Raw genomic sequence first — 27,718 nt, 5'->3', positions numbered from 1 at the left:
GGATTAGTGGTAAAGAGTGCAGATGCAGCAGATGGGGAACTCATGGATGCAGGAACAGTGGATCAAGGCTGGGTGGGAATGAAACCGGGCGCCAAGCGGGAAAGTTTTCAGGGTGCATGTGTTCAGGGTCATGCACATTGGTAATTACTGTCGAAGCAAAAACACGCTCCTCTGTGTTTAGGCAGCTAACAAACAGCTTTATTAATTAATAAAGCACAGCATGAGCCAAACGTGGTCACAGCAGAGCTGGGCCCAGTAAGGCTGCTAATACAATCAATCCTAGTATCTTTATTCCCTTAGCCAAACAGTCTGATGTCAGGGCATCCAATTACAGAAATCCTCAATTAAATTTGGAAAAACAAAGCCTTATCAACAAGATGGCGGACAGGTACGAGGGAGTATATCTCCTGTCCCAACCAGCCCAATTAACACATACCAATAGCCCATCCTGTAGGCCTCTTCTCACGGGGTGACAGAAAGTTCACTCTGGTCTACGCGCTTGAGAGAAAAGCTGAAATGGTTTCTGATATACAAGATGGCTTCTAGCTAAACATAAAATAGCTTCTACATTACCTTTTGTTTCAGTATTTTTCTTCCATAACAATTTGAAGTGTGTGTGTGTGTGTGTGTGTATAAAATACATGCGTGTGCAAAACTTCTCAGTAACTCGTGTGCCACAGTGACACACACCCAAACAAGTGCACAGAATGTTACTTAGTGTGCACAAGAAAAAACTCGCTCTACTCCTGGATGGAAAATTTTACAAGGAATACTAGTTGAGGGCTTCAGGTGGGGGTGTGATCTCAAAGAAGGAGGGAATTGACATGCAGGTCACTGAAAGGCTACAATGAGGAGAGAAGTATCAGAGGGGTAGCCGTGTTAGTCTGAATTTGCAAAAGCGGCAAGGAGTCCTGTGGCACCTTATAGACTAACAGAAGTGTTAGACTGAGCATAAGCTTTCGTGGGCAAAGACCCACTTCATCACATGCATCTGATGAACTGGGTCTGCCTACAAAAGCTTATGCTCCAACACTTCTGTTAGTTTATAAGGTGCCACTGGATTCCTTGCCGATAATGAGGAGAGAAGACTCCCACAAGCTCTCGCTCCCCCAGCTTAAGTGCTACTGTGAAGGAGGAGGAGAAAAACACACTTCTCCCTGCCATGGCAGATCTGGGGCTGGGGTCATGGGATAGCCAACTGTCCTCCAGCCACGGCATGTCTGGGTCAAGGTTGAGACCAGTAGATAGAGGTATCTCTCCCCACCAAAGCCCTATAAGCTTGCATGGCATTTAATAGTCTGTGTCACAGCCAACCGGCCACACAGGCTAAAGGGAACTCAGATTTATGCCCTCTATGAGTCCTCCAAAGGCTAATAAGATTTGAGCTCTGACTGAAGCTTCCCCCCAGTCAGAGCAGCTGAATGATTTTCTCTCCTCTGTGGGTTGTCTTATGTTTAACAAAGTCTAACCTGTGTTTGAAGCCTTTTCTGCAATCAGAGATGTTATGAGGTGACTCTTGTATATATTATCGGATGGCTAGTAACGCAGGAGTACTGACTTAACCTTTTCCTGCAGTCAGAGCAGCTGAAGGGTCTCTTTCCTGTGTGGGTTCTCCTACGGGTACCAAGATCTGAGCTTTTACTGAAGCTTTTCTCTACAATCAGAGCAACTGAAAGGTTTATCTCTTGTGTGGATCATCCTGTGTTTAACAAAGTATGAGCTTCTACTGCAGCTTTTCCTACAGTCAGAGCAGGTCAAGAGTTTCTCTCCTGTGTGGGTCCTCCTATGTCTAAAAAGGTTTGACTTCTGACTGAAGCTTTTCCTGCCATCAGAGGAATTGAAAGGTTTCTCTTCTGTGTGGGTCCTCCTATGGGTAACAAGGTCTGAACTTTTATTGTAGCTTTTCCCGCAGTCAGAGCAAAGGTTTCTCTCTTATGTGGGTCCTCCTATGGGTAACAAGCTTTGAGCTGCTAATGAAGTTTTTCCCACAGTAAGAGCAATTGAAAGGTTTCTCTCCTGTGTGAGTCCTCCTATGGGTAACAAGATTTGAGCTGCTAATGAAGTTTTTCCCACAGTCAGAGCAATTGAAAGGTTTCTTTCCTGTGTGGGTCATCCTATGGGTAACAAGGTTTGAGCTTCTATTGAAGCTTTTCCCGCAGTCAGAGCAACTGAAAGGTTTCTCTCCTGTGTGGGTCCTCCTATGGGTAACAAGGTCTGAGCTGCTAATGAAGTTTTTCCCACAGTCAGAGCAATTGTAAGGTCTCTCTCCTGTGTGGGTCCTCCTATGGGTAACAAGATTTGAGCTGGTAATGAAGTTTTTCCCACAGTCAGAGCAATTGAAAGGTTTCTCTCCTGTGTGGGTCATCCTATGGGTAACAAGGTTTGAGCTTCTATTGAAGCTTTTCCCACAGTCAGAGCAATTGAAAGGTTTCTCTCCGGTGTGAGTCCTCCTATGGATAACAAGGTAAGAGCTTCTATGGAAGCTTTTCCCACAGTCAGAGCAGTGATGGGGTCTCTCTCTTGTATGTATTTTCCGATGGTTCATAAAGTGTGAGTGCTCACTGAAGCTTTTCCCAGAGTCAGAGCACTTGAAGGGCTTCTCTCCTGTGTGGGCTCTTTGATGTTCAATAAGAGTTTCACAGTCACTATAAGAGCAGGGTGACTGTTGATGGGGGATTTTCTGTTGAACAGTTTCTGTGTTTCTTTTCTTCCCTCTACTCCTAGGACTGGATTTACCCTGTCCCTCTTCTGGATGGTTTCCCTGCTGTCTTTCTGGGCTATGCTGAATCTTACAGCTCTCTCCTTGCTCACATATCTGGAAAACATGTCCTTCAGATCTTCCCAATAACATCCCACATAAAGCCATTTGCTCAAGTCCTTCCTGCTGAAGACTCTTATAGTTCTCAGTCAGCATCCCCTCACCTGTTGGGATAGAGAAATAATCCAGACAGGAGTTATTCTCCATGATAACCTCAAAGGAAAAAAAGAGGAATAAAAAAAGGGGGATACTCTCAAATAATGGTTGAATTATCATGAGCTGAGTTCATCCTCCTCCTTCACAACCCTTCCACAGAGGAGAGAAACCAGCCTTGACACACCCACCACAGGCTGACTAGAGTTGAAGACAAGCTAACAGACAGACTTCATAAAAACACACAAGTTACATCTCAGAGACAGAAATTGGTTTGAGTCAGTTTAACTGATTGCTCACCTGTCTGGGTGTGGCTGATGCTCTCTCCTTCCTGACAGCTCTGAGGATCTGAGACCCGCAACTCCTCCTCTCGCTTCACCCAGGAGACCACATCAGTTTCAGAGACTGGAAATCCTGTTTGGAGAGCAATGAACCAAGTGTTGATCTTGTTCATTAAGGTCTGTGCCATTACTGCTTCCAAAGCCAGGATCCGAGTCACCCACCCAGAGCGGCTCCTTTCCCACCTTGCAGAGGCTGGGCTCTGGCTGGACAAGAGCCCAGGACATACTCACCTGCAGTAAAGGTGAATCACCCCTACCTCCTGCCTTGGGAATGGCCCAGCTCATTCCCATGGGGAGCTGAGCACTCTGCTGCAATCTCTAGGGTACAACTCAGTCCCCCTCACAGCCCGTTCCATCCGCTTGGCTGGACAGGAACACACTGCTCAGAAGGGGAGCTCTAGTGAGGGCTTGCAGGTCTGACACCAAGGTCCCCAGGCAGGGCTCAGACTGCAGCAGCCACATAGAGGACCCAGCAGATCTCTAGCTCCCCAAGCCTCTGTCCACAAGACTCCTGGCTGGTGGGCTGGGCTTGCCCTGATCTTTGGCTCAGATGCTCTACTTGGGGTAGGAGGTGGCAGAGAAAGTTGCCTGAGCATTTAAGTGAAACTTGGCTGGTTGCTTCAGGTCCTGCCTATGCGCCACACTCCTGACCCCAATTGCCTGCATCTGGTTGGCCCTGCCAGCGTCCACAACAGCTGCCATTCCCATGGCTGCCCAGGGTGGTGCTAGGCTTCTCACCGGGCAAGCCAGGGCAGAGCTGGGCCGTGCTGCTTCTCTGGTGCTTGCGGCTGTTGCTCAGCTCCCCCTCTGCAGCCTCGCTTCTACTCTGCCAGCAGCAGCCTTTGTGTGGTTTCCCAGTCGGGCTCTTGTGGCGAGCCTGACCTTTGATCTGGTGCCCCTCCAGGGCTGAACAGAATCTATCACCTTTACACCTTCTGAGTGTGTTCCTCATAGCTTCAGCCCCACCCATTCTCGGACCTTCATTTAGTGTTCAGATGATCCACCTGTGATGTGACTATGGAGATCATTGTGCTACTGCTGTTACACAACTGCAAGAAACTTTTGTTGAAATGTGCCATGTCAATGTGAATGTTCTAATGGGATGACTATGATTATCTTGTTTATGTCCCTATTTTTGAACTAGAATAGGCAGGCATTGGCAGAATGGTGGGGCAAAGGGTGCCAACTAACCAGGCAAGCACATTCCTGAGCAGGAGGAGGCCAATCAACACACAGATCTCCACAGCAACTGCAAACACACAGTCCTAAGAGATGGCTCAGAAAGTCACTGACTCTTGCGCACATGAGCAGGATGAGGGGATAATGGATATGGATGTTTTGCTCAAAAAAACAGGCAGAAGGCTAAGGGGGTAGCAACACACGGAATGCAACATGCATCTTGTGTCAAATGTGTCAGAATACAGCCTGCAAACTACATGACTGATACTATTTGGTGTCCGGAAGGTGGACTGGCGTTAGTATGCCCACATCTAAAGGACCTCCGCCCAGCCTACAGGGAGGGTTTATAGAGCCCAGAAAACCAACTGATTACACAGGACAAATAATGAGAAAACAGGGATGGGTGTGAGGGTCAAAGGGCTAAAATAGAGGGAACCATATGGGGATACCTAGCAGAGAACCCCAGACAGCACCCTCTGCCCTCCGAAGGTCTCAAGTCAGCCAGTGGACACTGCCCATTGGAACTCTGCCCGGATACATCATCGGATACAGGAATGGAAATAGGCCCCACAGTGACACACCCCTCCACCAGCCAACCTCCTCTCCCTGGTTTTGTAGATTGCCAAATTGGCGATAGCCATGAGGAGGTTGCACAGGAGGTCCCACCGCTTTGTGGGGCCACGAATAGGGTGCGTATAAATTAACCAGTGGGGTGAAAAGTGTAGCCCAAACCTCAACAGAAGGTTCTAGAGGAAACAAAAGAGGGGCTGTAACCTAGCACACTAGAGGTAGATGCGTGCCAAGGTCTCACTCATGCCACAGAAGAGGCAAGTCTTGGCAACAGGGGTGAACCGCACCAAGTACATGCCTGTGCTCTCCACACCATGCAGGATTCTCCAGCTGATGTCCCCAGGGGGCCATGGAACCAAGCTCGAATAGAGGCTGGCCCACTGGGGCTCCCCACCCTCTATTGGTGGTAGGAGCTCCCGCCACTTGGTGTCTGGGTGGGACATGAGGGTGGGGAAGTGAAGCGTGAAGCATAAGTGTGTACAGGTGATTCTTTGGCATGGTTCAGAAGGGGACCGGCTGCAACGTGCAGCCAGCTTGGGTGACAAGGGGGAGGTGGTCGGGAAGGCACATGTGGATGGGGGCTGATGGAGAAATCAGGAGGGCCGGGGGTGAGAGGTGGGCAGGGTGCACCCTTTCGCAGGACCCTGCTTAGGTACACCCGAGCAGTGGGCAGCAAAGTGTCCTTTACTCCCTGAAGTATGCGCAGGAGAGTACATAAGGTGGCGAGCCCCATGCGCTGAGCGAGCGCCCGAGGATCCACCCAGTCTCCCCGGTCGTAGTCCAGGAGGTCTCTGACTCTGGTGACTTCTGCCAGGACCAAACTCTGGTGCACCGAGGGGAACTCCGCAGCCTGCACATGTAGATGGGAATTGCGTAGCAAGGGCTCCACGAGGAGGTCTGCCCCCATAGTGGCTCCTAAGAACCTGGTTGCCACAAACAGCTTCCAGGTTCAAAGGAGGTCCTGGTAGAAGGCCGGCAGCCTGGAGAGGTCTCACAGAAGACTTCTCAAATAAAGGAGCTGCCTGTCATATTGGAGGTCTCAGAAGTGGCAAAGGAAAGCATGCACAAGTGTGTTCCACGCCGGACTACCTGAATCAAATAGGAGTCTCTGCAGGGTCCGGAGGTGGAGGACATGAACCCACGTATGCAAAACACATCAGGCCCTGCCCTCCCTCCTCCAGGGGGAGATAGAGAACCCCTGCAGAGATCCAGTGCAGTCCTGGCCAGAAAAAAATGCAGCATTAGCTGCTGGATATGAGCCAGGAAACCTGGGGATGGGACCAGGGTGTTGAGACAGTGCCAGAGCATGGACTGCCCAATTGGTTAAGCACCAGTGCTCTCCCACGGTCAGAGAGGAACCAGAGGAGGCCTGTCCATCTCTGCTACCATTCAACCACGCTGAACTCTAAACCTTGCCTGTTCTCCGGCAGAGAGGTATGCATGGCAGAAAGAAAAACACCTAGATAGAGCAGCGGACCCGTGCTCCACTTGATGGCCTGAAGTATGGTTGGGAGGGAGCCCGCCTACCACCCAGCCCCTACCACTAGGCCAGAGCTCTTGATTGAATTGACCCGGGCAGAGGAGGCCATCAAGGAGATGGCTTGGCAAGCCTCCACCCTTGCCAGGTCGCCCGGATCCTGGACCAAGAGGAGCATGTTGATAGCATACATCGACAGGATCAGACTCGTCTCTGGCTCGTGAAGCACCAACCCCATCGACCTCTTGCAAAGGAAACGGAGGAAGGGCTCCAGGGCCAGACCGTACAGCTGGCCTGACAGCAGACAGCCGTGACATACTCCTCGAAGCTGACCAGTGTGGTTAGGGTCCAGCTGAGCTTGACCAAGCACTCTGCGGAGGCGTACAGCACCTGGAGAAACCCCACAAAATGGGACCCATGGTTCATCCAGTCGAACACCTTCTCCTGATCCAAGGACAGGAGGATGAACGACAAACCATCCCAAATCCCTAGCTCTAGAAGATCCCAGACCAGGAAGAGGCTGTAACAGATGGTACATCCCCGGATGGTGTAGGTCTTGTCCGGAAGGACCACATCCACCAGCACAGACTTTAGTGTTAGGGAAATGGCTTTGGCAAAGATTTTATAGTCTATGCTGAGGAGCAAGATGGGACACCAATTCCTCAGATCGTGGAGGTCCCCCCTCTTAGGCAAGGCAAGCATGGCTCGCCTGCACAATATAGGGAAGACTCCGTTCTCCAAGGAATGAGCCCAAAAGCTAGCAAGGTACGGGCCGAAGATGTCCCAGAACACGTGGTAGAACTCCATGGTCAGTCCATCCATGTCCAGGGATTTACAGGTAGGCATGAGATGGAGGGCTTCCGAGAACTGGGCCAGAGAGAGGCATAGCTCTAGCTGGTCCCGACTGCCCATGCTGACCGTCAGGAGTTCATTCCAGAGAACACTGTGGGCATTGGCTGGATCCGGGGAAAACAGAGAGGGATAGAAGGCATGAGCCCTCTCGCGCATCTCCACCGGATCAGTGAGGGGGGTGCCATCCTATGCCAGAAGGCAAACAATGTGCTTTTTAGCACTCTTCTTTCTCCAGGGTGTAGAAGAAGAGGGAACCACAATCCATCTCCTTCAGGAGATGCAAGAATGAACAAAGGCACCCCGGGCCAAAGGTCCTCGAGGGCCCGGAGTTCCTCCTGCTTCTCCTGGTATGCTCCACAGAGGGATGGATCTCCAGGGTCAGTGGCCAGCCACCTCTCTGGCTCAAAGACCTCCCATTCCAACTGCTCTATTGCCACATCCCTCCCCTGGCTGCCCCCCCCCCCGAGTGGAATCATGGCAGAAGAGCCATGTGCGCACCTTCCCCACATTCCACCACTGCCGTGCCAAGGAACAGATGCACTGTCACCAGTGCCAGACCAGCCAGAACTCCCAGAAGGATGCTACAAAGCCTGCATCCTCCAGCAAGCTGTTATTGAATTGCCAGTAGGCCAGCCCTGGCCTCTCTGAGGAAAGAGAGCCCGTCATGGCCACAAATTGCTGGTCCGAGAATGGGGCCGGCCTAATACTCCAGGAGTGGGCCCGGAAGAGATGACGACAAGAAAGATAAAAGTGGTCCAACTAGGAGTGGAAAGACCGATAACCCACCACCCAGACATAGGTAAACACCATGTCCCCGCCCAGGTGGAGGTCCCGCCAGATGTCCACCAGGGGGTGATGGCCTATTATCTCCCTGAGGACATCTGTTGTGGCTGGGCACTGCTCGGTCCCCATATGGTCCCGATCCTTGAGGTACAGTTGAAATTTCCACTCAGGACCAGGCATTCACGAGGATTCAAGGAAGACAGATGCCCACTGATAGAAGCATAGCCTCTTTGGGCTGGACATCGGGGCATAGACGTTAACGAGATTTAATGTCAGCCCCTCTGTCCAAACCCGGAGATGCAGCAGGTGACCCAGCATGACCACAGCGGTCTGTAGTATCTAGGGCTGCAGGTTCGGGAACAACAGGGTAGCCAACCCAGCTTGACGGGCTGACAGGTGGCTGAAATAAACCCTGTCCCCCCACTCCAGCTGCCAGCTAGCCTCGGCGGCTGGAATCGTATGGGTCTCCTGCAGAACATGACAGAGTACCCCCCCCCCCCCGAAGGAAGAGTGTACCTGACATCTGTGGAGATCCAACCCGCAGCCCCAGGTTTTTAAAGTGGTAAGGATGAGCGCCAGCATCAAGAGGGCTGGGGAAGATCCTCGCCGGCAGGAGTGTCAGCGGCCCCGATTCGACCCCGCAGGAAACCATGACCGTATCCGAAAGTGAGTAGGGCGTCACGGAAGCTGCGGACCCGCTGGTAGTGCGTAGCCTCCCACCGCCCAGTCCCTTTACCCTCCCCCAAGAGGGCCCTTACCATTTGTAAGGCAAGATAGAAATCTCCCCAGCGCTGAAGGGTGAGAGCAACCTTGTTCTTGGAGCCACTAATGTCTTCCAAGAAAACATGCATCTCGCCCTTCAGCACGTCTGGCTTCAGGCCCTCAAACGCCTTGGGGCCAGACCCCTCTGTGAGCCCCACAACCCATCAACACAGGGATGCAGGGCCTCTGGAGTTCCTGCTGAGAAGACAGTGGCAGAGGGAGAACAGCCCCAAATGGGCTGGGAGCAGGAGCAACGAAAACCGCCTCTCGCGGGCCAGTATCTGGACTGAACATGGCAACCCTGGGGGCAGCAGCAACAAAATAAGGGGAGGAAAAGAGGTCAAGCAAAAGATCAGGAAAGGGAGGAAGGGGAGTAGTGGGAGGAAGTGGTGGGGTATTAGGGAAAAGACAAGGACGAGAGGAGCAGGAAGAGGGCTTGGAAGCTCAATTGGAAGGGGGACTGAACAGGGAGAAGAGTGCAGCAGGGGCTAGGAAAGGGAGCAGGGCAAGAAGCCTCAGCAGAGGAGGTGCCAGGATGCGGTGCCTCCTTGCAGGGCAGTGAATCAATGGCAGCAGTAGGGATAGGTAACATCTCCCCAGCGCTGGGCTCCAGTGCCAGAAGGTGCAGCACCAGAGACCTCAGTGTCGGGGGTGATGGACAGTAACGGTTGCTCCTGCCGACTGAGAACCTCCAGGGTTTTGATGGTCACAGCCAAAGTGTTGCTGATGGCCGAGCAGACAGTCGCACCCTTGGGTAACTCAGAGGCAGGGAGAAGGGATAGCAGCGGGTCGGAGGGGGAAAGTAGAGGATAGTTGTTGTTGTCCTTCTACGGCATGGTAATCCCCCTCTGAGGCAACCAGGGTCAACCTCAAAGTCTCCATCTCCTAACAGAGGAAGGCGAGCCCACTGCCCGCCACCAGAGGGTGATCTTTGTCGGTGTCAAGGTCAGCTGCTGCCCCCTCAGTGGAGGCGGGGACAGTGGGAGCCACCTCCATGGCTTCCCCTTCTTGTAGGGACCCTGGGAGGGAGTTCACCTCTCCTGCAACCTCCGTGGTCACCTCAACTGCCCCACGGTGCTGTGAAGTGTCCAGGGGCTGAGAGGGAGGGATGGCTCCAGAGTCCATTTCCATAGGTTGAAAGAGGTTGTCCTCCCCCTCAGTAGGTGGGGTACAACACCGGGCATACTTACGGCACCTCCTCATAGAAAGTTCCCAACCCTTGGAGTAAAAGGGCTGGGCCTGAATGGTGAAAGAGCCAGGGGACAAGAGCAGCAGTGGGAGGGTAAGAGAGGACGGGGACTGGGGAGCAGGGGAAAGGGACACGTCCCCCTGAGATAGGTCATAAGAACGGCCATACTGGGTCAGACCAAAGGTCCATCGAGCCCAGTAGCCTGTCTGCCAACAGGTGCCCCAGAGAGGGTGGACCGAAGACAATGATCAAGCGATTTTCTCCTGCCATCCCTCTCCAGCCTCTGACAAACAGAGGCCAGGGACACCAATTCATCCCCTAGCTAATTGCCTTTTATGGACCTAACCTCCATGAAATTATCTAGCTTCTCTTTAAACTCTGTTATAGTCCTAGCCTTCACAGCCTCCTCTAACAAGGAGTTCCACAGGTTGACAACACGCTGTGTGAAGAACAAATTTCTTTTATTAGTTTTAAACCTGCTACCCATTAACTTCACGTGGTGTCCTCTAGTTTTTCTATTATGGGAACTAATAAGTAACTTTTCTTTATTTGCCCTCTCCACACCACTCATGATTTTATAGACCTCTATCATATCCCCCCTCAGTCTCCTCTTTTCTAAACTGAAAAGTCCCAGTCGCGTTAACCTCTTTTTATATGGGACCCGTTTCAAACCCCTAATCATTTTAGCTGACCTCTTCTGAACCCTTTACAAGGCCAAAATATCTTTTTTGAGGTGAGGAGACCACATCTGTACACAGTCTTCAAGATGTGGGCACACCATAGTTTTATATAGGGGCAGTAAGATATTCTGTGTCTTATTTTCTACCTCTTTCTTAATAATTCCTAACATCCTATTTGCCTTTTTGACCGCCACTGCACACTGTGTGGAAGTTTTCAGAGAACTGTCCACGATAACTCCAAGATCTCTTTCCTGATCTGTCATAGCCAAATTAGCCCCCCATCATACTGTATGTATAGTTGGGGTTATTTTTCCCAACGTGCATTTTACACTTATCCACATTAAACTTCATTTGTCATTTTGTTGCCCAATCACTCAGTTTGGTGAGATCTTTTTGGAGTTCCTCACAGTCTGCTTCTGTCTTGACGATCTTAAACAGTTTGGTATCATCTGCAAACTTTACCACCTCACTGCTTACCCCTTTCTCAAGATCATTTATGAATAAGTTGAACTGCATTGGTCCCAGGACTGACCCTTACGGGACACCACTATTTACCCCTCTCCATTCTGAAAATTTACCATTTATTCCTACCCTTTGTTTCCTGTCTTTAACCAGTTCTCAATCCAAGAAAGGACCTTCCCTCTTATCCCATGACAATGTAATTTACAAAAGAGCCTTTGGTGAGGGACCTTATCAAAGGCTTTCTGAAAATCCAAATATACTATATCTACTGGATCCCCCTTGTCTGCATGTTTGTTAACCTCTTCAAAGAACTCTGATAGATTAGTAAAACATGATTTCCCTTTACAGGAACCATGCTGACTTTTGTCCAACAAATTATATTCTTCTACGTGCCTGATAATTGTATTCTTTACTATTATTTTGACTACTTTGCCTGGTACTGAAGGGTATGTCTACACTACAACGTTAATTCGAATTAACTTAGTTCGAATTAGTTAATTCGAACTAAGCTAATTTGAACTAACGGATCCAGACTAAAAAACTAGCTCGAATTAGCGTTTTGCTAATTCGAACTAGCATGTCCACATTAAGTGGACCCTGAACCAGGATGGCCGGAAGCAGTGCCGGCAGGGCATCAGAGGAGGACTTAGAGCGTGGAGATGCTGTCTCAGGCTAGCCACGGGCTGTGCTTAAAGGGTCCCGACCCCCACCCCGGACAGACAGTTCTCAGGGGTGCCCCGCTTGCAAAGCAGTCCTGGCTTGGAGTGCCCGGAGTACCCACACTGGGCACATCACAGCACTTGGCCATCAGCCCGGCGGCACTTGCCGCAGGCTGCCATCTGGGGAGAGGGGGACAGTTGGGGGGCTGCAGGAGAGCTTCCACCCCCAGAAGCCCACAGAGCCAGCCCAGTCCTCCCTATCGGGGGCTCATGCCCCATTCCTCCCTCACCTCCTTCCACTTACCCTTCCCTAGCCCCTCTTCTTGATGTACAAAATAAAGATAACGTGTCTTCCAAAATGGAATGTCTTTATTGAACAAAACTGAGGGAGACTGGGAAAAGGAGGTGGGAGAGGGGAAGAGAGAGGCTGGGAGAGGGGAGGGCAACTAAAATGATCAGGGGTTGGGAACAGATCCCATATGAAGAAAAGCTAAAGAGACTGGGACTTTTCAGCTTAGAAAAGAGGAGACGGAGGGGGGACAGGATAGAGGTCTCTAAAAGCAGGAGTTGGGTGGAGAGGGTGCATACAGAAAAGTTCTTCATTAGTTCCCATAAAGAAGGGCTAGAGGACACCAAAGGAAAGGAATGGGTAGCAGGCTTCAAACTAGTAACAGAAAGTTGTTCTTCACAAAGCGAAGAGTCAACCTGTGGAACTCCTTGCTGCAGGAGGCTGTGAAGGCTAGAACTAGAAAAGAGTTTAAAGGGAAGTGAGATCAAGTCATGGAGGTTGGGTCCATGGAGTGCTATTAGCCAGGGGGTAGGAGTGGTGTCCCTGGCGAAGGTTTGTGGAAGGCTAGAGAGGGATGGCACGAGACAAATGGCTTGGTCACTGTCTTCGGTCCATCCCCTCCAGGGTCCCTAGGGTTGGCCGCTGTCAGCAGACAGGCTACTAGGCTAGATGGACCTTTGGTCTGACCCAGGACGGCCATTGTAAGCTCAGGGCTCAGGGTCGGGGGTCTCAGTGGACCCCCTTGATTCTCTTGCACACCTGCTCCTGAGTGGCCAGGCTGGCAGCTCTCCTGCCCTAGACGGCCACTTTCCTGTGCCTAGTGCGGAGATCGTGGACGAGGTCCACGATGTCTGCACTAGCCCAGGCGGGTGCCCGCCTCTAGCGGTCCCAGGAAAGCTCCCGGGAGCCACCAGCCTGGTCCCGGGAAGAGGGGGAGGGCTGGGGGGGCATCGGGTGGGTGGCTCGATCCGTGCTAGGTGCAGGGTCTGCTGGCTGGGTGCTGGCAGGCTTGCACCTGGCACGGGCACCGTACCCAGCCCGTGCCCCTTTAAGGGGTCCGGGACCGGGAGGGGGGCAGACGAGTTTCCCTGGTGTTGGCCAGAATGGCCACCAGGGAAACCTGGGGAGGGCTAGCCTCCCCCTAGTTCGAATTAAGTGTCTACACACCCCTTAATTCGAACTAGCTAGTTCGAACTAGGCTTAATCCTCGTAAAATGAGGTTTTCCTAGTTCGAACTAAGCGCTCTGCTAGTTCGAATTAAGTTCGAACTAGCGAAACGCTATTGTAGCGCCTATGAAAGTTAATCGAACTAACGGAGAGACATCCCCTCTCCAAAAGGAAGAAGAGCAGAGGAGTGCAGGAGAAAATACAGCACCCCAAAAGCAGGGAGCTACCGAGGCCTCATGGAAGGTTTACAAAAGCCTACAGAAGGCAGCCATACTAGAAGGTGAGTTAATGCCTTCTGGTGTCTAAATTAGCCTCACCTGAACACAGCCCAGCAGCCAGGATATTAAATAGAGGCCTAATTGGGAGGCAGCTTGCAGCTGGAGTTAATTAAGCACCTGCTGCCAATTAAGGCCTCCGGGTTCCCATAAAAGGATTCATCTCAGGCAGCAGGAGGGGTGGGGCATGGCACAAAGAGAGCAGAGCAAAGCTGAACCCCAATGACTAGCCTGTGATGAGAATAACTTGGTAAGTGGGGACCCTTGCCTCTAGGGAAATCCCAGGGCAACAAAGGGGGCCCTGTGAGTCTCTGAGGTGCCCAAGTATCTGCCAAGAAGCACAGAACCCCAGGGAGCTACCAAGGGACTTTGTCACACACTATATGAGAAAAGTCACAGAAGGGGCATGTTGATACTGGCTGAGAGGCAGCATTCCGACTGCTGACTGTACTGGTACTGTTATTGGGTTGGGACAAGTCTCACTGTACTTGTGCCTGAGGAGCTGGGACACTAGCACCCTGCTCCTTTCCACAAACTTGGCTGAGTGCTTTGAGCATCCGAATGGAGTCTGGGTTTTTCTTAGTGGCAACCCTAGGCTGTGCTGCATGGGCAAGCCGCACGCTCTGCCAGTGTCACTGGCATCAGAGCTCCAGAAAGAGCTGCCCTGAACAGCCATAACAACACTGTGGCACTAGCAGCAATTCATATGGCGCTGCAGGAAGCAAAATTATCAAATCACAGCAGCACCTGGGAATTCTGGTGTAAATCAGGACTCCATTGTGCTATCGGGATGCTCATATGGAGCTAAGCATCACCCCTCTTTAGTGTAGGTACCCTTCCCAGCCCTGAGAAACAAGGACGCACTATAATAGCTATTAAAGAGAGAGGTGATCGCACACAGGGAGTAATGTTAGTTCGAACCAAAGGCTTTGGTTTGAACTACCACATCCCAGCTCCTGGTTCCAACCAGCTGTGATTCGAACTAGCACATGGGCGTAATCATGCTAATGAAGCACGGAATATTTAAATCCCAGCTTCATTAGCAATTTTGGTCGCCTACATTTGCATCCCTATCTTAAGATAGGGAGCAAGTGTAGACGTACTCCATGGGACTTGAAGACTGAAGGCCCAAGTGTCGACCCTACGCTAGATCAGAGAGGACGAAGACTTCCTCGATAGAAGGCAGCATTTAATCCTGGAAAAACGGCAGGTGGAAGAGTCAAGAGGGCAGTACAGAACTAGAAAGAGAACTGGCAGCATGTAATGTCTAGGAGGGGGAAAAAGGCCAGCACAGGAATCCCCCAATGCTATAAAGGTAAGTAATCACTTTCAGGCTCTTTGGTGGTGAATGCTTTGGAAGGGACCTCACAAGAAGGAAGAGAACACCATCTACTGCAAGGCATGGGATGCACAGTCCTAGGGATGGGGGTTCCACAACCACCACCCCCATAAGAAGACGACGGGTGGTGGTGGTTGGGGAGTCTCTTCTAAGAGGGACTGAGGTGTGCTGCTTACTGGGAGCTTGAATTCAGGATGCAACTAAGAGTCTTACAAAACTGATCAAACCTTCAGATCATACCCCTTCCTGCTTCTCCATGTGGGAACTAATGATATGGCTAAGAATGACCTTGAGCGGGTTACTGTGGATTATGTAGCACTGGGAAGAAGGATCAGAGAATTCGGAGCACAAGTGGTGTTCTCGTCCATCCTCCCTGTTGAAGGGAAAGGACTGGGCAGGGATCTTCGAATTGAGAAAGTAAATGCATGGTTGCGCAAGTGGTGTCGGAGAGAAGGCTTTGGTTTCTTCGACCATGGGACTCTGTTCCGAGCACAAGGATTATTAGGAAGAGATGGGATCCACCTAACAAAGAGAGGAAGAAGCATCTTCGTGGGAAGGCTTGCAAACCTAGTGAGAAGGGCTTTAAACTAGGTTCATTGGGGGATGGTGACCAAAACCCTGAGTGGAGTGGGAAAGTCAGATACTGGGAAGGAATGCAAAGAGTAATGAGCAACAAAGGAGGACCCCTGATTCGAATGGAGAAGGTAGGGCAATCAACTGGTTATCTGAGTTGTACACCAATGAGAGAAGCCTGGGCAACAAACAGGAAGAACTGGAGGTCCTGGCCCAGTCCAAGAAATATGATTTAATTGGGATAACAGACTTGGTGGGATGACTCGCTTGACTGGAGCACTGTCATGGAAGGATATAAACTGTTCAGGAAGAACAGGCAGGGGAGAAAAGGAGGAGGAATTGCATTATATGTAAGAGCACTATGATTGCTCAGAACTCCAGTATATAGAGGGGAAAAAAGCCTGTTGAGAGTCTATGGGTTAAGATTAAAGGTGCAAACAACAGCAGTGATGTTGTGGTTGGGGTCTACTACAGGCCACCGAATCAGGTGGATGAGGTAGATGAGGCTCTCTTTGGACAACTGAGAGAAGCTTCCAGATCGCAGACCCTGGTTCTCATGGGGGACTTTAATCACCCTGACATCTGCTGGGAGACCAATATAGCAGTATCCAGGCAATCCAGGAAGTTTTTGGAGAATGTTGGGGATAACTTCTTGGTACAAGTGCTGAAGAATCCAACCAGGGGCCATGCACAACTTGACCTTCTGCTCACAAACAGGGAGGAAGTAATAGGGGAAGTAGAGGTGGCAGACAACCTGGGAAGCAGTGATCATGAGATGGTAGATTTCAGTATCCTTACCAAAGGAAGAAAAGAGAGTAGTAAAATACACACCTTGGACTTCAGAAAATCAGACTGACTCCCTCAGAGACCTGATGGGCAGAAATCCCCTGGAATGCTAACATGAAGGGGAAAGGAGTCCAGGAGCGCTGGCAATATTTTAAAGAATCCTTACTGAAGGCACAGAAAGAAACCATCCCGATGTGTAGCAAGAGACGCAAACATGGTAGGAGACCGGATTGGCTTACAGGGGAAATCCTTGGTGAACTTAAGCACAAAAAGGGAGCTTACAAAAAGTGGAAACTTGGACAAATGACCAGGTAGGGAAATAAATGTATAGCTCGAGAATGCCAGGGGTTTATCAGGAAGGCAAAAACACATTGGAATTGTGACTGGCAAAGGATGTGAAGGATAACAAGAAATATTTCTACAGGCATGTTAGCAAGAAGGTGATCGGACAAGGTGTGGGGCCCCTACTGGATGAAGGAGGTAATCTAGTGACAGATGATGAGAGGTAAGCTGAAGTACTCAATGCTTTCTTTGCTTCTGTATTCACGGACAAGGTCAGTTCCCAGACTAATGCACTAAGTGACGCAAGATGGGATGAAGATGGACAGCCCTTGGTGGGTAAAGAACAGGTTAGGAACTATTTAGAAAAACTAGACATACACAAATCCATGGGTCTGGACTTAATGCATCCGAGGGTACTGAGGGAGTTGGCAAATGTCTTTGAGGAGGCTTTGGCCATTATCTTTGAAAAAGAGGTGGAGGTTGAGAAATCCCGGATTATTGGAAAAAGGCAAATGTAGTGCCCATCTTCAAAAGAGGGAAGAAGGACTATCCAGAGAAGTATAGGCGAGTATTACCTCGGTCCCTGGAAAAATCATGGAAGGGATCCTTAAGGAATCCATTTTTAGGCACTTGAAAGAGGGGAAAGTGATCAGGAATAGTCAGCATGGATTCACAAAGAGCAAGTCGTGCCTGACCAACCTGATAAGCTTCTATGATGAGGTAACTGGCTCTGTAGACATGGGAAAGTCAGTGGATGTGATATACCTTGACTTTAGCAAGGCTTTTGATATAGTCTCCCACAATATTCTTGCCACCATGTTAAGGGAATGTGAATTGGATAAATGGATGGCAAGATGGATAAAAAACTGGCTAGAAGGTCGGGCCCAGGGGGTAGTGATCAACGGCTCAATATCAGGATGGCGGTCACTTACTAGCAGAGTGCACCAACGTTTGGTTCTAGGACCGGTTTTGTTCAACATCTTTATTAATGACCTGGATGAGGGAATGGATTGCATCTTCAGCAAGTTTGCAGATGATACTAAGCTAGGGGGAGAGGTAGGCATGCTCGAGGGCAGATATAGGGTCCAGAGTGCCAGACAAATTGGAGGTATGGGCCACAAGAAATCTGATGACGTTCAACAAAGACAAGTGCAGAGTCCTGCACTTGGGACGGAAGAATCTGAAGCATTGTTACAGGCTGGGGACCAACCGGCTAAGTAGTAATTCTTCAGAAAAGGACCTGGGGATTACAGTGGATGAAAAGCTGGATGAGAGTCAACAATGTATCCTTGTAGCCAAGAAAGCTAATGGTGTATTAGGTTACATTAAGAGGAGCATTGCCAGCAGATCCAGAGATGTGATTATTCCCCTTTATTTGGCACTGGTGAGGCCACATCTGGAGTATTGTCCAGTTCTAGGCCCCCCACTACAAAAAGGATGTGGACACATTGGAGATGGTCCAGCAGAGGGTAACCAAAATGATTAGGGAGCTGGAGCATATGACTTATGAGGAGAGGCTGAGGGAGTTGGGTCTGTTTAGTCTGCAGAAGCAAAGAGTGAGGGGGGATTTAACAGCAGCCTTCAATTTCCTGAAGGGAGGTTTGAAGGAGGCTGGAGAAAGGATATTCTCAGTAGTGACGGATGGCAGAACAAGGAGCAATGGTCTCAAGTTGAGGTGGGAGAGGTCCAGGTTGAATATGAGGAAAAACTATTTCTCTAAGAGTAGTGAAGCACTGGAATGGGTTACCTAGGGAAGTAGTGGAGTCTCCATCCCTAGAGGTTTTTAAGACTGGCCTGAGAAAGCCCTGGCTAGGTTGATTTAGCTAGGACTGGTCCTGCCCAGGGCAGGGGGCTGGACTTGATGACCTTCTGAGATCTCTTCCACCTCTATGGTTCTATGATTCTAAGGTCACACAGGCAGTCTGAGACGGGCAGAGAGCTGAACGCAGGTCATCTGAGCATGAAGCCAGACATTCACACAGGAAGAAAAAGTCCCTACTGGAAGATATTTCACTCTAAAAAGACAAAACAGATGATGTGATTTATTTCCATTGCACGCAGAGGCAAGTGAGCCCCAGAGACAATGAAACTGAACTTTTGTAAGGAAACCCAGCCTGTGCCTGAAATGCAAGCAGAGCCCTGCTCACATTTATCTACTATCGAGCCACTTCCCACAAAACACTTGCAGAGCATGAACTGCCTCATCCAACCTTCCTCAGCCCCAGCATCCAGCCCCTCCCACTGGCAAGAACCAGCAAGTCAGAGATTAGCTACAGGTAGGGAAGGACTCTGGGACCTGCACCCTGCTTCCATTGGCTCAGCACACTGCCAACAAGGGGAACCTGCAGGCACTAAGAGCAGCCAGACCCAGAACTCTGGTACTTGCTGTTCCTGCCTGAGCCTTTCTACTCACACCTCCAGTCAAGGCATAAAATGGGCAAGACAGGAAGGAAGCGCACTGAGACCTTAACTGTGGGAAGAGCAGCATCATTCTTATCTCCCTGAACCTGCTTTCCCTGGGAGGGGAAACGGAAGGGACAGTATTTCACTGTCAGGATTATTGGGGCAGATACTCCTGACATTGGGGGCAGAGGCAATGAATTAACCTGAACCAAACCCAACCCAGCTGCTCCAGAGCCCACCCAGCTTCTGTTACACAAGGGGACAGGAATCCTTACCCAGCCAGGTCACAGCCTCATAATTCTCCTGCATCACATCCCTGTAGAGGGCTCTCTGGCCCGGGTCCAGCAGAGCCCATTCCTCCTCAGAGAAATATACAGCCACCTCCTGGAAGCTCACCGGCTCCGCCACGGCCATTTCCTGTCCCTGGCTCTGCAGGCTGGAGGCTGAGCTGGAATCAGACATGGGTGTTCTGCAGCCTGGAGGGGGAGAAGGGGAATTGGAGACAATTCAGAAGGGGCTTTAATCCTTTCCACACCCCAATTCTCCCCAGATTCTGTTCCTCGTGACATGTGCTAGACTCTGCCATTGTGGGCAAAAGCTTTAGTCTAGATATTCCATAAACAGCGCACACAAGTTAGATCCCAAATCCATATTCATTTCTCTCCGTATCTGGCTTGAGTTACAACATTACTGTGTCTGCAACAATGGGATATAGTTATCGGCACCCAGTGTTTCTGATAAGCCACGTATTCATCTGCCTGGACATGGACATAGATTAAATGCAGGCTGCTGTATTTAAAACCCTTAGTCTTCATTCATGGATTTGCAGCACAAACTTTGCTCTCTCATCTGACAGAGACGTTATAAACCCTTTCCAAAACAGAGAGTCAGTAAAGTTAACATCACCATTCAGATGCTTATTATTAAACACGTGCTGAGTGTTAGCAGGATGAGATCTTAAAATTCATGGATTCATGGGATCAGAAGATATCCTTAGTCATGCAGTCTGACCTCCTCAGTGTCACAAGCCATTACACTCAGTCCAGTTACCCAGGCACAAAGCTGTTTCCCCACAGTGTATTTTCTAGAAAGTCCCCCAGGGATCTGAAGACCTCAAAAGATGGAGAATCCACCAGGTCTTTGATCATTTGTTTCAACAGCAAATTCTCTTCCCTATCAAACATTTGTGCCTCTTTTCTTGTCTGAAATAGTCTGGCTTCAGCTTTCACTTACATGGCTCTGTGGGAGCCAATCCACTCGATGGGGTGAGCAATTCATTTTGATGGGGGGCCAAATGGAATGTGGCTGAGAGCTGCACTCTTTCATGACATTAATGCAGGATCTGGGATGCGTGTTGGGAGGAGGACCCTTGGGGTAAGGGTTTGGGATGCAGGACAGATGAGGGGCATGTAGGAGGGAGTTTGGGTGAAGGAGGCAGGCTGTGATATAGGATACTGGATTAGCCAACTACTCATTATATATTTAAAGTAATTTTAATTTAGAGAAGTCATTTAGTGGACAAATAAGGGGCTGTGGGTTTCTGATCACTGAGAGGTCTTGCAAATATAGCTGCAGGAGGAGGACAGAGTTTGGGTATGCAAAGCGGGGGGCAGGAGTGGGGAGCAGAGATGAGGAAGAGAAGGGAGAGGTTGGGGTGTCAGAGGCAAACTCTGGACAGGAGACTTATCTGAGTGACTCCTGGCCACAGGCCAAGCACCTCAGGCAGGCAGGGAGCCTGTCCAACCCTCTCTCAGGCTGCAGGGCCATGTGCGTGTGTGAATAATTATGATCCAGAGGGGAGCTGGCACAGTGCTTTGTTTCTGGTCAGAAACCTGCCAATGAGATTGTCCTGGGGGTGGCAGCAGCGCCTGAAGCCTTCCCCCCTCCCCTCTGGGCTCACAGTCACTTTCTGAGTGGCTTTCAGATGGGGAGTGGTGTTCGTGGGTTGGATCCGATGGTTTGGTGGGGTGGATCTGACCCATGGGCTGATCTGACCCATGGACCCATTTTGTGCAGGCCTGCACTAGACTTAACAGCCCTTGGGCATCCACCAGTTTCTTGCATTGAACAAACTGATACCATGGAAGCCAGTCAGTTCTCAGCCTTTCAGCCTATTTATTGTTTGAAACCAACCCCATATTGAAATTGACTGAGCAGTGAAATCTGAGCCGGAAGGTGCTATCCTTTGTGTGCTTTAAATTTACCCTTTTAGCATCACAAACCCAGACCAGTGTTTCTCCAAGTGTCCATAGGTCTCCATGCAGTGCCTCTGGGTCTCCTCACTGATCAATGGCTGAGATTTAGGGCTGTGTGCACCGTGGTTGCTGGGTTTGGTTGGTAACTTTAATGACAATCTCATGAAGATGTTTTCACAGGAATTTCTCATCATTTAAAGAACTTCCACCTGCAAACTCACCTTGTCTGAAAGCTCCCAGGGATTTTCCTCCTGCTCTCTCCAGTGCAGAGGGCAGAGTGTCTAGTGGGCGAAGGGATAAGAGAAGTGAGATTCCAGGCTCTCCTATTTATAACAATGTCCCCACGCTGAACTCTGCATTTCACTTGTATCAGAGACCAGACAACCACACTCAGGTATTTAGTATGAAAGAGTCTGAAATTGTCATTTGCTTTCTAACTCGGGCACCTCCCAGCAATGGAGCCAATATCCCTGCAGCCTCACCCCTATCCCAGGAGAGAAAAGCTGTAAATGAGATTTACTCTTCCCTCCTCACCCCCTCCCTCTTGGCTTCTCATTCCCTTTGTAGGGGCAAACTGAGGCAGTCCATGGTATCTTGCTGAGAACCGCCATTCAAATCCTAAATTCAAGGCCTGAGAATTTACTGCATAAGCAGTTAACTTGACCCTGGTCGCCCTGGCTACCACATTACAAGAAGGCCTCACTCTGATAAGGCCCAGACTGATGCCTAAAACTGCACAGGAATTATTTTCACTGTCTTCTTTATTCCTTAAAAATAAGCTTAGATCCCAAATATCACCCCTGCAGTAGACGTATTATATTTCCAGCCGACAGAGTTGCCATCCAACGGGCCTTTGTTTATATTGGCTCATTTAGCATGTTAGGAATAACTACTTCTATTATTGATAACATGTTTAATTGGCAATGAGTGGAGATACTGAATAACCTTGTAGTTTATTAGCTTACGTGCTCATTATGTTTCTGCCACTAAACATATCAAATCACTTCCCCTCTGTCCATCTGCTGCCTATATAACCTAATGCATATTTTGATTAAGTTAGTGCTAACCAGGTTAACCCCTAGGTGGTACTCTACCAGCGCTGATGTACAATAAATCCTCTGCTTTTTTTCACCTGCACCCAGTAGGTCTGGAATTATTCCCTACACACTTATTGCTTATCATCATAACCTGGAGCTGTGGTGGCGGAACATGTTGCCATCACAGTAACTTTAAATATTTTGATCTCAGAATGGGAGCTTCAGAGTTTGCAAACCCCTGGCTCTATCTGCAAGCAGTTGGGTCTGTTCGCTCAGAGCCTCTATGGACAGCAGAGTGATGGGGCCGTCATTCTCTGTGTGTGAATTGAGGCAGGGGGAGGTTGGCTTCAGAGGCCAGATTCAATAGTCTCAGATACCTGAACCTCTTTCCCCTCATCCATCCCTTCTAGGTACCTTTGAACTGCCTCAGAGTCTCCGACAGAGCAATCGTTTTCTGGGAGAAACCTCTGACTTGTTCTTCTAGTTCAGGGGAAATCTCTTCCGGCAGCTGGAATTGCCCCGTCTCACACCTGGACAGAAACAATTCAATGTGATTGTATTTCGTTTACTGCTGGTAAGTTCTGGCTAGTAAGTCTCAGCTCTAACAGGCCTGGTATTAGAATTCCTCCAATTCTCCCAGCCTGAGAACAGGGACAACATATCCCATAGCCATGCAACCTTCCCCTCAAAGGTCCCATTTCTGTTCTTCACTTCCAGCCCGGGGGAGACTGGCTGGGGGAGTAAAGGGGAATAGTGTCCATGGCCAACTCACTCCTTGGCCTCCAGACACTAAGGGAAAGGAGGTTCCCACATGAAGGGCTGAAGGAATTTGTCCAGTAGGGATTAGACTGAGACACCAGCTCCCCTCTCCCCAGCTCCTTCCACACAGGTCTCCAAACAGCCCTCGGGAGGGACAGACTCTTAGTCCCTGCTGCCCTGGGCTGAATGTGCCCAATACCCAGCAGTGACAGGCCCATGTCCCACCCCACAGTCCTAAGGCAGCCAGTCTCCAGGGAGGTGAAAGCTCTAGGAAACACTTGAGGTCAGACTCTGCCCTGAATGGGGAATTCCAGAGTCTAAAGTGCGAGGATGAGACCCTCAGAATTAAATGAGTCCGAGATATTCATGTCTAACATCTGGCTGTAGAGCTCTGGGGAGATGTGGTGCTAACATCCGCTCCAAGCCCTTTCCCTGCTCCATGAAGTGTGAAGAGAGTGAGAGCCACATACCTGCTCAGGGTGCTTCTGATGTCCTAGAAAAGAAAAGAAGACACAGAAAAGAATCTCAGCCCCATTGGACACACAGGGGATCTTAGGGAAGGGATTTACAGACATGGGAAGAGAGGCCATGCCCTGGCCCCAGGAACATGGATCCCCTGAGCAAATGGGGCTTTGCCATCTCTAATAGATCTGTGCCTGTAACTCTACAAAGCACAAGAGTCATTCACATGGCAGCAATGCACAAGGTGTTACACTGAGATCTGGACAGCTGGGCTCCAGCACTTGTGATTTAGGAGCCTCCCTTCCCTATGTGAGGAGCTGGGATGTTTCTCCCTCAGTCTCACCTGCAGGAATTCACTTGCTGGCTTCTGACACTTCCCCTCCAGCTCACCGATCAACTCACTGAGACAGGAAATCTGCACAGAGAGTTTCCTGACAGTGTCAGTCTGGAACCTCCAAACCTCCTCATCCAGCTTCTCCAGCTGGGCCAGCAGGAGTTGTTCTTGTTCCTCCAGGAACTGCCACAGCTGCTGAAACTCAGCCACAATCATCTGCCTCTCTGCTTTGGTCCATTTCTGTATGAAAACAGGGAAAGGGCTGATCAGGGGCATGGATGGAGCCCAGAGCCCTTTCATGGGGAGCTGAGTGTGCAGCAGGAAGAATTTATTGGAAAACCCTACAATTTGTAACATTTGACTCTACTTTGTGATTACTAGGTAGAGGCGTCTCTCCCAGCATCTCCTCTGGCCCATGTCCCTCTGAAAGGGATATTCCCATTCAGAACCAGAGCAGCAGGAGGCAGGACTCAGCACCAGCCTGATAGAGATACCCACGGAGGAAAAAGCAGCAAACATGTTAATGAACCAAGTGAGCAGACAGCCCTTCAGAGGGACATTCAGCTCACTTGGGGAGCATGTCTGGGAAAGCCACAACGGCTGGACATTAATTCATGCACTGACACGGATGCTCAGGGCCTGGCTTTTCCCTTCTGCTGTTGTTTTCCTTCTCAGTAGCTTTTCTCTCTCCTCCCTCATAGTTTTCAAATGAGTCTCCAATTTTTCCTGAAAAAATGGAAATCAGCATGAGGGCAAACCCCATCAGATGTTGGGAGCCCCTTTGTCTGCCTTTAAGAGAGTCCCAATTTTGTGAAGCTCTGCCCCGACCGGCAGGGACTCAGCCCTGAACGTGGCTTTGTCCATAGAAAGAGACACAGGAGGAGACTGCGGATGCAGCAGGACACCTGCAAGGGTGGTGGCACAAGGATGCAGGTGGTTAACAACCCTCATCATGTAACCCAGCGTTTCTCAAACTGTGGGTCGCGACCAACTTACGGGGGGGGGGGGGTCGCAGCTGGATCCGATTTTTGGTTGGTTGGTTGGTTGGTTGGTTTTTTTTCCATTTGTGTCTTCCCGGCATCTCCCGACACTGCCCAGTCAATTTTCCCCAGCTACATCTGGCAGGGGAGTGAGGAGTACCACAGAATCTAGTGAAGAGGAGGAGGGGGAGAAGGGGGCAGTTGCCTGGTGCCGGGCTGGGTAACACCTGACCAGCAGAGACCAGCAGCTTGCCACATGATGCTTCCCCTGCAAGCTGCTAGCTGAGGCAGCGGGCCAGCGGCAGAAGCAGACACTTTTAAAAGTAAGATTCTTTCTCCATGCCTGGCTCTACGAGGGGAGGGGGGAAGATTTGATTGGAGTGCAGCTCCAGACACTGAGGATACCTGCCTCAGGGGGAGGAGGGAGTGCACTGGGATGGGAGGGTGCTGGGGGGGCTTGGCTCAGGGGAGGGGTGGGTGCAGTCACAAACTGGTGCAATTTTTGCTTAACAACTTTGGCTCCCCCCCCCCCAACTTTTTTTTTTAGTGGGTCACGGTATCACAAGGTTTGAGAACCCCTGGTGTAACAGATTACAATTTTACAAGTGACAGTATTTTTTAACCTGCTGCCAGGCAGAGCTGGTAGAAGAAACGGGCTCTCCTGGGGCCAGGGATCTCTCATGAGGTCTGCCAGGGGTGACCACAAGAACTGCTCCTGGCCAATGGGAACTCCAAGCAGCTGCAGACTGATGTTAGTTGCCAGAGGCAAGGGGGTACTGCTGGGGCAGTGGGAAGTTTAACCAGTAACTGGAAGTGATAAACATGAGCAGTTAACCAGTTTGAACTCTTGCTACAATCCAACTGAATCCTAGTTGTATTTGGCATGGACCTGCACTTCCTGAAGCCCTGCTATGGGCCCCACACAGCATCCAGCCCAGCAACCTCATCTACTGCCAGTTCATGCATCGGAGTTTAACCCCCAGAAGTTCAGCATCCCAGTGGGAAACCTCTTCTCCCTGCTGGGCCTAAGGTTTTATCAAGGCATCTTTCTCTCTTAAAGGGCCACACTTCATCACTATTCAGTGATGCTGAGGGACAGGGAGCAGTGTAGTCTAACAGTTGAACCAGGGTTCAGGACCGAACTCTATCCCTGACATGTTTGGTGACTATGAGCAACTTGCTGCCCCACATTCCTTTCCCACAGTTTGTCTAACTGGACTGACACCTGCTCAGAGCAGGGACTTTCCCTTGCTGGGTATTGTGCAGGGCCCAGATTCCATTATGGATCTATAAGGCAAATGACAGATTATTGTTCCTGTTCATCCAATCAGTAACAGCTTGTAACCTCCTCTTCTCTAGTCCCAAGGCAGCTCACTGACAGAGTGGCCTGTACCTCCTGCAATCTAAACTGCTCTGATTGTTAACACTTTACCTTGTACAAGTACCCCTCCTGTCACCAGTGAGGGCTGGGTTTCAGGATTTAGAGCCTCAGAGACACATTTCCCACATCAGGTATTTGACATACTTGCCACAAAGCCAGAGCATTTACTTTTTACAGCATTTCTTGTACCATGAAGGCTTTAACGAGCCGTGTCACACCTGTACCCAGTAACAGTCAGTGAAATTAGCCTGTAATTAAAACCAAATGTTATTTCCCATCACACTGGACAGCAACTTTGTACCTTGTACTCCTGAGCAGCTTTCTGAAAGGGCACCACCATGTGAGTTGGGGATCTGCCACACACCACACAGATGGGAGCTTGCTCCTCTTTGCAGAACAGCTTTGGAGCCTCCTGGTGCTCCCCACACACTCTGCCCCATGTTGCTCTCTTTGCTGCCTGGGAACTCAGCGGCTTGGCTAGTTCCACCACCTTTACCAGCTGCCAGTTGGGCTGGAGGGGTCCCTGCTGCTCAGTGTCTCTGCCCTGAGAGCTAAGGGGGGCCTGGCAGGAATTGTGCCCACACTCCAGAGTGACAGGGGCTGTGAAATCCTCCAGACAGACGGGACGCGGCGCTTCCTCCCGGACACTTTCCACGAGGTTCTCTGCAGCCATGGCTGCCTCTGGGCTGGGGGACCGGGGCCGTGTCACTGTCCTGTGCTCAGCAATGGGGGGGCAGGTCCGGGGAGCAGCTGTCCGAGGCACCAGCACTGAGGATACAAAAAAATCAAAATTTAAAACCAGAAAAAATCCCCCAAAGCTTCGCTCACCCTCCAGGGCCTCCCCTTGGCCCCTCAGCTTCCTGCGCCCCCCCCCCCCCCCGTCTCTGCACACTTCATGCCAGGGCCCCTCCTCACCCTGTGTTCAAATCCCCCCCCACCCCCCCCGCATCAGGAGGCACCAACAGCCCGAAGGAGGAACAACACGCGCGGGGCTGAATGTTTGTGACGCGACCGCAGAGGCGGGGGGGGGGGGGGGGGGGGGCAGCGCTGGGGCCGGCCCGAGGCGATGCCCCGATCCCCAGCGCCGGACTCACCCGAACTCAGCACGGCCCCTCTCCCAGCTCCCTGACGCCGGGATGCGGCCTCCCTCAGCCCCTCCCCGAGCGAGTAACGGCCCCAACGGCTCCCGGCCCAGGGAGCGCGGCGCATGCGCAGCAACCGCAACGAGCTCCGCTACCTTCCCCTTAGCGGCGGGGCCTGAGCAGGGCCGGGAGTGACAGCGGCGACGCCGAATGGGGGGGGGGCGTCACACCGCGCATGCGCAGCAGGTCCGTAAAACCGATCCGACTCCTGCCGCAGGTCTTAGCTCTGACCGGGAGCTGCCTGGTCACGCCCCCTCGGAGGGGGGGGGAAATCAACGGGCTACTTCCGCCTCTCGGAGCCCGGGCCGGCCCGCATGAGGGGCGGGGCTTTTGCAGCGCGGGTAACAACACAGGGGGCGGGGGATCCCTCACTGACGGGCTCCGACCTGAGGGTGGTGTCCCGAGCGGGGAGGTGCCGAGCTGGGCCGCACGTGGGGGGGAGGGGGTGT

General features: G+C 50.9%; 1 protein-coding gene across 1 annotated transcript; it reads right to left on the bottom strand.

Moving 5' to 3' along the window:
• Positions 1–176: 176 nt before the first annotated feature.
• LOC142821602 (uncharacterized) lies at positions 177–27,440 on the bottom strand. The gene is made up of 9 exons (XM_075913084.1): positions 27,222–27,440; positions 26,429–26,895; positions 23,776–24,006; positions 23,441–23,463; positions 22,626–22,741; positions 21,396–21,455; positions 19,255–19,455; positions 3,212–3,325; positions 177–2,922 (listed from the first exon to the last, which is right to left on the bottom strand). Exons 1-9 carry the CDS (start codon positions 27,334–27,336, stop codon positions 1,913–1,915), a joined length of 2,337 nt encoding a protein of 778 aa, XP_075769199.1. The 5' UTR covers positions 27,337–27,440; the 3' UTR covers positions 177–1,912.
• Between the last annotated feature and the right edge of the window lie 278 nt (positions 27,441–27,718).

Source organism: Pelodiscus sinensis, chromosome 31, assembly GCF_049634645.1.
Source record: "Pelodiscus sinensis isolate JC-2024 chromosome 31, ASM4963464v1, whole genome shotgun sequence".
Lineage (NCBI taxonomy): Eukaryota > Metazoa > Chordata > Testudines > Trionychidae > Pelodiscus > Pelodiscus sinensis.
The sequence above is the reverse complement of the archived record's forward strand: the minus strand, read 5'-3'. Positions and strand labels throughout refer to the sequence as shown.

Bases quoted from the DNA above. Each gene is read 5' to 3' on its own strand.
- LOC142821602 (XM_075913084.1), bottom strand. From the start codon at position 27,336: ATGCGCCGCGCTCCCTGGGCCGGGAGCCGTTGGGGCCGTTACTCGCTC. The intron at 24,007-26,428 runs GTACAAAGTTGC...GTTTTCATACAG, and splicing joins AAGCTGCTCAGGAGTACAAG to AAATGGACCAAAGCAGAGAG. The intron at 19,456-21,395 runs GTGAGTTTGCAG...CTCCCCCTCCAG, and splicing joins CCTGGGAGCTTTCAGACAAG to GCTGCAGAACACCCATGTCT.